The sequence below is a fragment of the Rana temporaria genome, chromosome 3 (assembly GCF_905171775.1).
Source record: "Rana temporaria chromosome 3, aRanTem1.1, whole genome shotgun sequence".
Lineage (NCBI taxonomy): Eukaryota > Metazoa > Chordata > Amphibia > Anura > Ranidae > Rana > Rana temporaria.
In genome coordinates this window covers 315,090,250-315,105,592 of record NC_053491.1, presented here as the reverse complement: position 1 = coordinate 315,105,592, position 15,343 = coordinate 315,090,250, and the positions used below count along the sequence as shown (strand labels likewise).

General features: G+C 38.5%; 1 protein-coding gene across 4 annotated transcripts in view; it reads right to left on the bottom strand.

Annotated features, from left to right (window-relative positions):
* Positions 1-15,343, bottom strand: part of LOC120932477 (protocadherin gamma-B2-like) — a 353,457-nt gene that overhangs the window by 306,676 nt on the left and 31,438 nt on the right. Inside the window, exon 1 of one of the 4 annotated variants that reach the window (XM_040344859.1) lies at positions 8,649-11,215. The exons of the other annotated variants lie outside the window; for them this stretch is intronic. Coding sequence (XP_040200793.1) covers positions 8,649-11,069 — 2,421 coding nt within the window. The 5' untranslated portion in view covers positions 11,070-11,215. Of the gene's footprint in view, positions 1-8,648; positions 11,216-15,343 lie in introns of those variants that run through there. 4 annotated transcript variants of the gene reach the window in all.

Here is a 15,343-nt window from a genome sequence, read left to right as displayed (position 1 = left end):
CCCGACCCTCTCCACTCTATATAAGAGAAACTACCCCCCCCTGTTTCGTAGACTGCTGGATGATCTTCAGAGATGGTCTCGGAGTCCTCCGTCGTGGTTCGGTAGGCTGTATTCTATCAAAATGACTATTCTCCCCAAGGTGCTGTACCTATTCAGGACCCTTCCGATTGCAATAGTGGGTGCGGACCTCAAAAGATTCCAGGCTAAATTGCTTGATTTTATATGGGCTCACGGGAGGCCCAGAGTGAACAGACGGACATTGTACACTCCTAAAGTGGGAGGGGGTTTGGGTGTGCCTGATCTTCTCAGATACTTTCATGCAGCTCAATTGGCCCATCTGACCCGCTTCCATACAGCTCGACCCAGGCCGCTCTGGATGGAATTGGAGTCCTCCGTATGTGCAGACAGAGAGATCTCCACTTAATGTGGCTTGGAGGGGAAGGAGAGGCCGCCCATAATGTGTCCGTCTCTGTCATTTTCTCTCAGCCTATGGACCGCCTAACGGCCCAAACACAAGTTTAAGTCCCCACATACGCCTCTGGCACCACTGTTTCGTAATCCTCTGTTTATCCCGGGTCTCCACCCCCAGGACTTTACCTGGTGGACCAACAAGGGTCTATTGAGGATAGCGGACTTCTGTGACCAACAGGGGAGTTCTCTCGAGGTCTGTCCTGCAGGAGAAATATAAACTCCCAAATGCTGAGTTTTTCCATTATACACAAATTGCCCATTTTTTGTCATCACTGAATCGTGCTTCTGACGTTACTACTAGTACTCCCATGGAGCACCTTTGTACGACCTTTGACAAACATTCTGGACAATATCCCTGATTTATAGTCTCCTATCCTCTAGCTCCCAAAATGTTAGACTATATGCTGAAATGGGAGCAGGATACGGGTGAGCCACTGGACCTTTGCTGAGTGGGGTACATTGTCGCAAAGTGCCTCTAAAACTTTATTAATACCTCTTTGATAGAAGCAAATTACAAGGTATTGTTGAGGTGGTACATGGTCCCCGGCCGCGAGTGGCAACCTTTGTCCCTGGGCGTCCCCGCGGTTGCTTCAGGGGTTGCGCTGCAGACGGTACTATGTACCACGTCTGGTGGCTATGTCCGAAGGTGAGACGGTTTTGGATCCGTACGTACAACTTTATATACTCACTGACTCAGGTCAATCTCCGTAAGTCGCCCCTGGATGCACTGTTGGGACGTCCGATCAAGGGAATATCGAAATGTACAAAAAAGCTAATAGCATACATATTTACAGCGGCTAGGATTTCAATAGCAAGGTCCTGGAGGTCCCCCACCGATCCTTTCTATCTGCTGAAGGCTAAATATCTTGGATAATGGTGGAATGAGAGGCTATCCGCCATCCTGGCAGACAAGGTTGCAGATTGTTTCACAGGAATCTGGGACCCTTGGATGGACTATCTCACGACTACGTGAGATGTAGATTACTACTGGTGAATGACCCTTGATGCTGGAGTGCTCCCCCCCATCTCTTCCTTCTTTCTCTTCCTTCCTTTCCTGTTTTTCTAGTCTTTTTCTCTTTGGTGCTTTTCTGTTCTTTTTATTTTTCTCATTATTATTTATTGCCCGATGCATATTACTCTTGTTTTACTGAGTAACGGGTCTTTGAGATCAGTTGGGCTCCCCGCCGGGAGGCCCGGTAGTAGTTCTGGTTAATCCCCCCATTTTTTTTTTATCTTTTTTTCCTATATATCCGTTGACAGTTTTGTGGTATAAAAATTTGGGTAACTCTCATGCGCTGGTTATACTGTTGTATTCTCATTGACTCGTACCTGTAACTTGAATTATACTGCTTGGACAGACACCTGTCCTATTATTGTATTTCTACTTGGAAATTTAATAAAAACATTGGAAACAAAAAATCATTCTCCAAAGTGCCTTGCTGCAAAAACTGTAAACAATAATAACAATATAAAGTGCAAGAACCACACATTCTGTGAGTACTTTAACTGCAATCAAAAGTGTCCAGTGCATATAGTCTATTTTCATCCAAATCCATTGTTATGAGATAAGTAGAATCTGCAGTATTTTGTCGTCGAACAGTAAAACACTCTGGGTGAACTATACTCTAGTCTGTGGATCCTCCACCCTGCTGTTCAAACTACTCACTACTAGCTCTGACCCTTTAGATTGGTAATTTGCACATTCTTATACTGTAAACTTCCAAGGCAAACCAGCTCACTTTCAAGAGAGTTCCAAATACACAAGGAGGAGGTAAGATTACATTTTTATAGCGTAAAACTGTTTATTAAAAATGTGCGTAAAAACAATAACCCATTTCACTCACATTAGTGGGTGCTAGTTATGGCACTAAGGAACAACAGCTTTGTCATTACATGCAGTGCCTGCTCCACCAGAACTTACTGACAGATGCGATTGGGTGCTCTTTTTGGGGTAAAGTCACATGCCTAAGCCCCACCTATGAGTTTCATCAATCAGACATCAGGGATGGATATAATGATAACTTACCAGTGATCACTATCTGCTTATTCACTGATCACAGATGAGTTCTTTATAAAGTTACACTGGGACATTAATCTGAAGACTGTCACACCAGAAATGTTACTTTATTTATGTTTAATGCCTCTCATGTACTTGCCTCAATCTACAACAAATATTTTAAACTAGTGGACACTTCCCTAACATAGTTCAATAATGAAACTGGTATAATGAGCTTAGGACCAACTATACACCACCCATGGGGACATTATTAAATGTAGATATTATGACTTACCTGAATGACTCCAGAGGATGCAAATGCTTCTTTTGAGTTCTCTTTTTCAAGACCTGAATCACCAGTGTCAATCAGGTTATCTACAGCGACATTTTGATTTGACTTTAAAAATCCAAAATCATTTTCTGATTGGTCCAAAGCCACACAAACATCATAGGAATAGGGGAAGGATAAAGTTCCATCACTATACATAGAAAGTATCCTGGGATCAACTGAAGGATAGAGGTTTGAACTTAATGCTCCAAAGTCTGGTAATGGTTTTGACTCCTTGCATTTTGATATAATGACCAATATAACAGTTATAATAAACAACAAAGAAATCAGTGCTAAAGCAATCACTAAGTACATTTGCAAGTGTGACTGAGGATTTTCATCAGGAAGTTGATTGCTGAGTTTAGGTACAATCTGTTGGAAATTATCTGCAATAATGAAGTTTGGGTGACTGTAGATGAGAGAGATGGAATGCCATATCTCTCACCAACACCACAACCTTCTGATTCAGTATATCTTTCTCCTGAAAAATGCGAGATGTTCTGATTTCTCCTGTATGTTTATTAATGACAAACACTGATGGTTCTGATATTTGTACGAAATGATAAGAAAGCCAGCTGTTATGTCCGGAGTCTTCATCCACTGCAACCACCTTTGTTATTAAAGACCCAGGTTCAGCTGTGAAAGGAACCATCTCAAATCCATCCTGGCCACCACTTCGTGGTGATGGGAACAAGATTCTTGGAGCATTATCATTTTGATCCATTACACGGATCAATAATGTTGTGTTGGCACCCAGAGATGGGGATCCATTGTCTCTGGCAGTTACTTGCACTGAAAACTTCCTTTGCTGCTCGAAATCAAAAGATTGCTGAGCATAAAGATCTCCTGTCTCCATATTAATGGAAAGGAAAGAGGACACAGGAAATCATCTCCATTTATTTTGGATACTGAATAAATAATTTTAGCGTTGTCTCCAGCATCAGTATCATAAGCTTTATACTGTATATTAAGGCACTGCTAAATTGTTTTCTGGATATAAACAATATAGGACAATTTATTAAATACTGGTGGATTGTCATTAACGTCTGATATTTCCAATCTGGTGGTTCTTCTGCTGGAAAGTGGAGAGATCCTCTGTCAGTAGCTACAATTGTGATATTATAACTGATGCCTTTTCTCTGTCTAATTTCACCTGTTTGTAACAATTCTATAATAACTGTCAGATGACAATACTAACTAAAAGGAGGCTGTTCTATTAGCTTGCAATCAATGTATCCATTTTCTCCAGAATCTTGATCAACCACTTCAATTAGCGCTATTACTGTTCCAGACATGGAATCTTCTGGAACAGGAGAAAAGAGTGTGGTGATGGATATCTCAGGAGCATTATCATTTTCATCGATGACTTCTATTAATATCTTGCAGTGGGTGAAAAGGCCACCTCCATCTTTTGCTTGTACTGACAGTTCATAGTTTCTTGTAGATTCAAAATCTAACTTCTTATTTATTTTGATTTCACCAGTTGTTGGATTAATGTTGAATGCTCCTGTGCGGTGTACATTTCCTGATGTTCGGCTGAACGAATATTTTATTTTTCTCATATTACTTCATCTTTGTCAGTGGCATTCACAGTAATGATTGTGGTATTAATTGGCACATTTTCACTTGTGCTGGTTTTATATACTGTCTGTGTAAATACTGGAAAATTATCATTAGAATCTGTGACAATAATTTTTATTAATGCAGTGCCAGATCTTATAGGTTTTCCTCCATCAGTAGCTGTTAATAAAAATTCATGTACATTCTGAGATTCTCGACTAGTGATTTTTCTAGTACAAGTTCAAGAAATTTACTTCCATCTGAATTGATTTTCTCACTCAGTGCAAAATGCTTGTTATCACTAAGCTTATAGGTCTGTACTGAATTAATACAAAATCTGGATCTTCTGCATTCTGCAAAGTAAATCTGGATCCTGGTGAGGTTGATTCAATTGCTTCAAATGTGAATGTGTCAGGATAAAAACACTGGAGGATTATCATTTATGTCCTCAATGTCTATCTTGACTCTAAATATATTTTAAGGGGTTTTCAACCACAGCATCAAAGGTTAGGAAGCAGATAGCTTCTGCACCCACACAATGTTTCTCTATCTATCCTGTCCTTCACATACAGGTTTTCCATTACCTACAATTCACATAAAGATATTTCTCAACAACACGTGATACAATTCTCAGTTTTCTGGAAGAGAGCTGCTTAATATCTAATTCAAGATCCTTTGCAATATTGGCTATAAAAGAGTCTTTTCCTCAATTCTTCTACAATGAATAATGAATCTGACCTGAGATTGAATGACACAGCCAGAAAATTAGGAGCGAAAATATTACTTGCCATCTGATTCCTTTGTCTCCTTGACATGTTGTCTTAGCCCAGACATGTTCTGCTTCTGCATCCTTGTGTATTTATAATCCAGTGGAGTAAGGCGGATGTACAAAATAGTTTAATGCAAGAAACCAGCAGCTTTATACAAAGAGAATCCAGAAAATGGCTGTGTCCCTTCTTACAGATCTGCTGTAAATGTATATATAAGTGTTGAAAATACCAGTGGATCTCCAATTCTTTATTCCTTTGCTTATTGGTCAAACAGTGGCGCTCTGAGGTGAAACTGAGGAACTGCCACTGCAAGTTTTATTAAGAGTATTTACTGTTTGAGCTATCAAATCATGCTAAATTAAAATGAAATATTAAAGCAAAAAATAGAGTTTGGAGTAAAACCCAAATTTACTGTCTTTCATCTGTTTCATGAGTATTTTTTTTCCTTGAAGCTAGTGTACAGTATAAGTTCTTGTCTCAGTATGAAAAAAAATAATGCTACCAGCAAAAACAATAATAATAATAATAATATTAATAATTTCCATATATTTATATAAATATTTTTAAAAATGTGTATTGCACATAACCACTCATGACACATGCACGCCAAGCTCATACAAATTATCAAATTAATCTCGATGTCCCATTTACCAAAGAACTACAACTATATCAACTCATGTAATTAAACACAACTATACATTTAAAACTGGAGTGTCTAAGAAATGTATTGTAAAAGGGTTATCTTGTTTCTCAAAAATCTCTCTAAACCAAATAAATTCCTTAAAACATTACTGTTCTTTTACTTGAACAAGAAACATGGGCTTGTGCTTTAGCCCCTAACGATTTGAACAACATAGTGGGGTTGATTTACTGAATGAATAGAAGCTGTTCACCTTGCTAAAATAGCAATGTTAATGTTAGTCAATAGGGGGACACTTAGTTCACTTTGATTACCTAATCACCATGTGCCTAGAAAAGAAAATTATATTTTTGTTTGTACATGGTTCGGCATTTAAAGTGAGCACAGCTTCACCATATTCACTACTGTCCACTTTGCATAGTGAACATTGATACTTTGGTAGGTGGATACTGTCTACTCTAGTAAATCAATCACACTGTATTGCAATGAAGTTACATAGATATCCCTCTATAAGCTGTAAATCATTTAAGTAGACACCTCTACTAAAGTCACTCTACTAGCTTTTGGGTCCCAGGCTGTGCAGCTGCCCCACTACACTGTGACCACAGGAGGTCAACATGGGTACCATTCTGAAAATGTTTTGCATTTTTTCAATGAATGCATTGCCTTCTCTGATTGGACAAGGTAGAGAGTGTCACGTCACCAAATTCTCTCTACCTCTTCCAATTTTGAAAACACTTTTCATTCACTAAGAAACGTGATTTCTGAATGGCACCTTTGACAACTGGGCATACCTCCTGTTTTTACAATGCAGCACTGTAGTAGTGGTGTCTACTGCAGTGAGTTTCAGCTTCTAGAAGGAACCCATGGATATGGTATATGCATAGTTACAATTGTCAAAACCAGAGGATTTTTTGAAACACAGTAGTAAGTCTGCCATAACAGACCCAGACCAGATCAGTTATTGAACACCACCACATACTGTAAATATTTTCCAGTACTAGTTACTTGCACATCAACCTCATGTTTATACCAGAACAGTACAAAGCATGATATATACTATTATAGCAGGATCAAGCATTAAAAAGAGCAAGCCATACTTAAAATTCCTAAGCTAAGTCATTAATATGGTGTTAAAAAATGTATATTTTCCCTTTATGTAGGTTTACTGGCTTTCAGTGTGACTCTTACAGTTTTATATCAGCCAAAGCCTAACAGTTGCTGCCCTGTGAATTGCGTCAGCTCACATACCATCTCCCAGGTTCTGAATATGCATAACAGCATCCAACCAAGAAGCCTTGAGATTGATTCTATCCTTTTTAGTTATGCGGTTCAGTTATGTAATGTGGTTACTTTCTTTCAGCAGTTAGAAATTAGTGTGTTAGGTCTGGCTATTGACACGCTAGTACCTGTCAATCTTCACATGACCTCTGACCCCTGACCCTCAAATTAAAAAGACAGACTGAGACATAATAAGTAAAGCTAAAGGGGGGATTATTATTAATGGAAAGTCTACACAATTATAATCAAATAAATAAAAATACTAAACAATATCTGAACCAATCTTGCATACTTGCTATGCTTGCATTAAAACTAATTGTGAAGTTTATTCTACACATATTACAACTGACCTGTCTGCAAAAATGGGAAAATATATTATTGAAGATTAAATACAAATTAAAGAGCAAAATAATGTCACACATAACCTTCATGAAAAATGGCACTTATGACATGACCCTTAACATTGATCTACATGTGACCATTAGCAACCAATTAAGTCTGATGCATGCTTGAATACTCTCAGAATATTTTTTTTTATGATTTTCAGGGGTACAGACCACATATGTCTTGTTTGCATTTTCTTTCATGATTACATATAAAAAAAAAGTTAACCAATTTCATGCCTGTATTGTGGATCAACCATTTAAAAAAAAAAAAAAAAAACTCATAAGCACGACTAGAAAGGAAAAGTGCACCAGGAATGTTTTTTTAAACAAAGTTTCTATGAGTTAGGAAATTGTAACCTCAATGACTTACCTTGCATCGAAGCCCCCACAGCAGTCCTCGTTCCCCCCTCCGGCCATCTCTCCCAGGGGTTACTTCCGGGTATCGCGGCTCCGGCGCTGTGATTGGCCGGAGCCGCGATGATGTCACTCCCGTACATGTGGGAGCCGCCAGTAAAGGCACATTCACTGAAGCAACTGTACAGCAAACTGTACATGTTTTTTTTTTAACAAAAGGTTGTTTATTGATGTAAACAGACAGAGTAATAAAACAGTTGCCAGACATTAGTCATACATAAATCAGCAGTAAATGCAGCATTGAACACAAGATAAAGCATAGTGAGTTAACAAAGAAGATGAACGTCCATGCATGGGCACACCCCCCTGCACTACACATAATAATAGAAATCGCAAAAGAAGAGAAGAGACAAGGGGGGGGGGGAATGCTCAAATAGTACCAGGGAAATGACGAGTATCAGATCACAGGTTGGGCATGCAGTACATGGTGAAACTAAACTGTACATGTTTAGGAGATATCCTGGGTAGCTACAGGTAAGCCTTACTATAGACGTACCTGTAGCATAAAGTGGTCTGTAAGGGTTTACAACAACTTACACTACCTTTCTTGAACAGAATATATTGCAGATAGTTGATTTTAAACACAAATTACTGTGTCAGGCTAAATATATCACCTTGATGTACAGTCATAAGCACAAGAAACATTGTAAATACGAAAAGCTAATTATTAGTAATATATTTTTTATAAAAAAATTATGCTTTCTATATCTCTTCGCTTATCAATTAGTGTGCCACTCTAAACATATATGTTATAAACATTATCAACACTATACAAAAGTATAAATGGTTAATGTTTACTCACCTCACTGCTAGGTGGCAAAGCCTGTTGTAAGCTGTCATTTCCAAGACCAGAATCATCCGTGTCAATAAGATTATCTACAGGGATAGTTTGCTTAGAATTTACATAGGTGAAGTCATCCGTTGGGTCCAGAGCCACACACACATTATATGAGTAGGGAAGAGGTAACGTTCCATCGCTATACATGGAGAGTATTCTGGGATCAGCTGGAGGATACAGACCAGCACTTATAGATCCAAAGTTTGGTGCATGCTTTGTTTCTCTACATTTTGATATTATGACCAATATTACTGTCACAATGAATAAAAAGGAAATCAGTGCCAATGCAATAACTAAATATAACTGCAAACTGATTTGAGGATCTTTATTGACATGATTGCTGACTTCAGGAACCACTTGCTGGAAGCTATCTGCAACAACAAGGCTTAAAGTGACTGTAGCTGAGAAAGAGGGGATCCCATTGTCCTTCACCATCACCACAACCTTATGATTTAATAGATCTTTTTCTTGAAAGACACGTGATGTCTTTATTTCCCCAGTGTATTCATCAATAATAAAATGTGATGTCTCTGACACATGAAGGAAATGATAAGAGAGCCAAGAGTTATGTCCAGAATCTTCATCCACTGCAACAACTTTTGCTATTAGAGAACCTTGTTCAGAAGATAAAGGAACCATCTCAAAGATAGGTAATCCACCGATTTCTGGAGATGGGTACAGAATTTTTGGTACATTATCATTCTGATCTACTATATGTATAATTAGTGTTGTACTGCTGTTCAGAGATGGGGATCCACTGTCTCTGGCAGTTATCTCTATTATCAACTCCTTGAACTGCTCATAATCAAATGATTTCTGAGCATAGAGAACTCCACTTTCCATGTTAATAGATAAAAAGGAAGGCACAGGCTGAACTTCTGAACTGTTGCCTGAAATGGAATAAAAAATCTTGGCATTGTCTCCACTGTCCGGATCAGAAGCTTGTATTCTGTATATTAAGGCTCCTGGTAAATTGTTCTCTGGCACATAAGCAATATAAGTAGATTTCATAAAAACTGGTGGATTGTCATTAATATCTGATATGTCCACTTTGATGGTTCTTCTGCTGGAAAGTGGAGGAGATCCTCCATCAGTAGCAAAAATTGTAATATTATAAGATGACTGTTGTTCTCTGTCCATAGAAGATTTTGTAGCTATTCTGTAATAATTGTCAGATGACACAATCAAATCAAAAGGTACTGTTTCGATAATTTGACAGTCAACCACTCCATTTTCTTCAGAATCCTGATCATGAACTTCAATTAGAGCTATCATAGTGCCAACTGCAGAATCCTCAGGTATGGGATTAGTCAAGGAACTAATTAATATCTCAGGAGCATTGTCATTGACATCAATGACTTCTATCAATACTTTGCAATGAGTAACAAAACCCCCTCTGTCCTTTGCTTGTACAGAGAGCTCATAATTTCTTGCTGTTTCAAAGTCTAAAGTTCTCTTTATCTTAATGTCACCATTACTGGGATGAATGTTAAACATGCCTGTACGATGGATATTACCAGATGTTTTGCTAAACGAATATGTAATCTGTCCATTGATACCTTCATCTTTGTCAGTTGCATTTACAGTAATTATAGTGGTATTGATTGGAATACTTTCAATCACACTGGCTTTATACAGTTGCTGAGTACATACTGGAACATTGTCATTAGCATCAGTGACAATGATCTTTATTACAGCTGTTCCAGACCTCACAGGATGTCCTCCATCTAATGCTGTTAAAATTAATTCATGCTCTTTAAGTGTCTCTCGATCTAAAGGTTTTTCTAACACAAGTTCGGGAAATTTGCTCCCATCTGGACTGATACTTTCAGTTAGTGTAAAATGCTGATTATCACTGAGCTCGTATGTGTCTATTGAATTAGCACCAGCATCAAGGTCTTCTGCAATCTGTAATGTTAGTCTTGTTCCAGGTAGAGCTAATTCAATGATTTCCAAAGAAAATGTATCAGGAGTAAATCTGGGGGAATTATCATTTATATCCTGAATTTCAGTTCTGACCTTAACAATGTTAAAAGGATATTCAAGCACAGCATCAAAGGTTAGAAAACAGGTAGTTTCTGCCCCACACAGTGTCTCTCTGTCTATCCTGTCTTTCACATACAGATTTCCATTGTCTAAATTCACATAAAAATATTTCTCTGCAACACGTGATACAATTCTTAGTTTTCTAGATAAGAGCAGCTTAATATCTAATCCAAGATCATCTGCAATATTTGCTATAACAGAGTCTTTTCTCATCTCTTCAACAATGGAATAATGAATCTGACCAAAGATTGAATGACATAGCCAGGAGAATAGGAAGCAAAATAATACTTGCCATTTGATTCCTTTGTATGCCTGTGTGTGAAATTTCCACCCATCCATTCTCAGCAATTGTTATCTGGAATAAAATGTCTAGTCCACACAAGTTTATTTGCTTAATCCAGCCACAAATGCAAAAGTAAGTTCTATATTTTTGAGTGCACAGAAATCCAGAAAATGGCTGTGCCTCTTCTTGCAGATTTGCAGTGTGTGTGAGTGACAAAAATATCAGTGGATCTCCAGATCTGTATTCTTCTCCTTATTGGTCAAACAGCGGCGCTCTGAGGTGAAACTAAGGAACTGCAGCTATAAATATTTATATTTAAAGAATTGTGTTTTAAATGCCATTGTATATATTTTGCACTGTATGCATTTGTTATGTCATCAGTGAATTATGATCTTGGCAAATAAGATGACGAAAAACAAAAGAAATGTACCAAATGACCATTGCATAGTTTAAAATACAGTTAATTGGTTTGTCTATCTTATCTATCTTGGCAAGTTACCAATACTGAGACCCTTTCAAACAAAATGTTTTTAAAGTGGCTCTATTCACACCTGATCGCGTGCGACAATGCCATGATTCCGCCCACGTTTTCAAATTGCTGCAAAACACAGGACGCATTTGCGATGCCATCACTTCTTGATGGCACCCCAATCGCACCGCGACTTTGCAGTGATTGTCAATCAAAAAAAACATGAGCTTCTTTTGAAAGACAGTGTTAGCAGCACACTTCACCACGCAACAATCACAGCAAAATCACAGTGCAATTGGGGTGCCATTAGAAGTAATGGCATCACAAATGCGTCCCGCGTTTTGCATCCATTTGAAATCAGGTGTGAATGAAGCCTAAATTTACTCTTTATGTGGCCTATTCTGCCATTTCTTTCCTACATGTGAGTGAGTGAGTGAGAGACTTGTAAAGCGCAACACATGCGAACTGAATCGCCTCTGGGCGCTGTATCCATTTCATGGGTAAGAAACCCCTTGACCTCAGAAGAGATGGGTTTTAATCTTTCTCCTGAAGGCCAAGTGGTCCGACTCCAGTCGGATGGTGGTTGGTAGTGCATTCCACAGGTGAGGTCCCTGGACTGCAAATCTTCGATCTCCTTTGGGTATCTGGAGTAGGTTTTGATTGGTGGATCGCAGAATGCGATTGGGGTTATGGGCTTTTATTTTTTCGCATAGATATTGGGGGGCGTTGCCTTGAATACACTTATGTATTCGACAGAGTGCCTTGAAAGTGATTCTGTCTTTTACTGGCAACCAATGAAGGGATCTCAGTGAAGGTGAGATTGATTCCCATGGTTTTTTCCAGTCACTAGTCGAGCGGCCGTATTTTGAACGACTTGCAGACGAGTGATTTGGTATTTGGGGAGTCCTAGATAGAGGGCATTTGCATAGTCGAGTCTGGAATTGATGATTGTTCCCACCATGACTGCAATGTCCTCTTTTGGGATAAAGGGCGTGAGTCTGCATAGTAGGCGCAGCAGATGGTGGTATCCGCTGACTACTGACCCTATTTGTGCATCCATTGTCGAGAATGACTCAAAGACTTTTGACTTTGGTGCTAGGGGTGATAGTTTTACCCAGAATGGGCGGGGGAGTCCATGTTGACATGGTGATTTTTCCGGTTAGCGTGAAACGAACCGTTGAGTTTAAGATTACTGTTTGTCATCCAGTTATCTATTAGAGTAAGGCATTTCTCTAGTCCAAGAGAATGATACTTTTTGTTGCAGATGCGGAAATACAGTTGTGTGTCGTCTGCATAGGAGTGGTAAAGTAACTGATGATTTCAAAGAGAGGGCAAAGATAGATATTAAACAATACGGGCGATAAGGGAGATCCCTGTGGGACTCCGCATGATACCGTACGTTTTTCAGAAGTGAAAGACCCCAGTTTCACTATTTGTGATCGGTTTTCCAAGAAGGAGGAGAACCAGGGTAAAACACCTTCAGCGACTCCGGCTACTTCAGCTAGCCTAGCCAGTAGTAGTCCGTGGTCTACAGTGTCAAAAGCCGCGCTTAGGTCCAGCAGTATCAGGAGACAAGATTCTCCTTCATCTGCGGCCTCTAGAGCGTCATCCCATATTTTGAGCAGCGCCGTTTCTGTCCCGTGACCCGGACGGAAGCCTGATTGAAACGGGTCGAGTAATTTATGGGTGTCTAAATGCAGTTGCAGCTGTTGTACAACTACTTTCTCCATTACCTTGGAGAAAACATTTAGACCTGTTATGGGCCTCGGGTTGTTTGGGTCTTTGGGGTCGAGGGTAGTTTTTTTTAGAATTGGTTTTATTGTACCTTGTTTCAGCAAGGTAGGCACCATGCCCTCCTTGAATGATTGGTTTATGAGCTGCGTGATAGCTGGTGCCAGTATATCGGCACTTTCTTTCTGCAGTTTAGTGGGTATGATGTCATTGGGTGCTGTGCTATTACGCAGAGTCCCGATGATATTTTTAGTGGCATCGATGGAAATGGGTTTTAGAGTGAATTTTGGTGATTGCGGCTGATTTATGTGGGTATTAGGTTTGTGATTTGGGGGGGAGTTGGTGACGGTTCCATTTTGCTGAATACTTTCACAGATTTTTTCAATTGTATTAAATCAGAATTGTTTTGCTAGAAAATTAATTACTAAAGTTATTAATTGGTAAACCCCCAAACATTATATATGTTTTTAAGCAGGGGCCCTATAGAAAACAATGATGGGTGTTGCACTTTTTTATGTCACGCTGTATTCGCGCAGTGATTTTTCAAACACAATATTTTGGGAAAAAATATATTTTAATGAATTTTAATGCACAAGTACACAGAATAATACTCAATTGTTTGGTAAAATATAAAAGATGATGTTACATTGAGTAAATAGATACCTAACATGTCACTCTTCAAAACAATTTTTATGGTTTCTACGACCATAGAGATTATCGGGAATGTTTTGGTCCTAGATCATCTCTATGGTAAGCTGGTAAGCTGGTGGAGCCCCCGACTTCATTCCTGGGCTCCCTGGTGGAATGGGAGAGCATGAGAAGATGGCAGAAGGTGGTGGGGAGACACCTTCCACTGCCTGTAAAAACCATCATCTTGGTATAATCACTTCAACCTGGTGGCATACAGATATGCTGCAGAGGCTAAAGTGGTTTAGAGGCTTGCGTTAAATTCAGCAAATCCCATTAGTAAAAAAGAGTCCTTACTTGCTCTAAACAGAAAAAAAAATGCTGCTTTCAAGCTGTTTGGCACTTTGAAGCTGTGACCTAAAGCCTCCGTGGCCTAGATCACTTGGTATCTAACTATCAAGAGAGTTGTAGCTGTTTCATTTTATTAGAGAATGCAGTCTATTTTTTTTCAATCCAACAGACCCTGTATGATAGTAGATTTGCAGATGCAATGCAAAACATGGAGCTGGAGCTAAGAAGACAACAGATTCTACATATATATTAATCTAATAATATGTATAATGCTTAGAAACAAGTACTTTAAAACATAGACACAGGTAGAGTATTTACATTGCGTAATTCCATAAGTCAAGTCAATCATGCAAGTCAAGAAAGTAAGTCCTAAATTGAGCCTTTAGAACAAAATAACAAATTAGCCTTAATACCTAGTTAAAGTTTCAGTTTACATGTGCAGTATCAGCAAGTGATCCTTCTGTGTTTTCTAACCAGTTGAATTTGTGTTTTTTTTCTATTCTGCTTAATATATAAGTATGAACACCTTTCAAATTTTTTGAGAGTCATACAATTCACAAATATTGTATAATTCTGCATTGAACAGATGAAGCTCTGTGGAGATGGGTTAGTAAAACTTGCTTATAAAATAAATGACTCCCATGATTTAGTTAGCACTGATGACATAAAATCTATGTATGGATCAATATGAATTGCCAAAGATTGATTCAAGTGCCAAATAAGTCCCAAAAGAAAAAAACAGGGTATGCTGGGTATTTACATTGAATTCTCTTTCTCTTTCCATGTGGTGCTTATACAATTCCAGTGTGTTAATATAACATGTATGGGGTTCTTTTATGATATGCAGTAAACAGTAAAAGGCAGAGCATTAATAAGACACTCAAAAATCACCTTTAATGTTATATAACACACATTTATGCCCCTTGTTCTTGTTTGCAGTAATTCCTGCAGGAAGTGTTCTATATAAAAAGTTAAGAATAACTTCCTACAACTAAAATAGACCAAAGTACATTTAGGAGAGAGGTATGTTTGACATAAATTCCTCCATCAAGTAATGTGTGAAATCTCGAACAAGATTAAAACACTTCCCTATGGAGGTGCTTTAGATAGCTTTTAGATATATATCACAATATAAAATGCATCGAAAAGGCC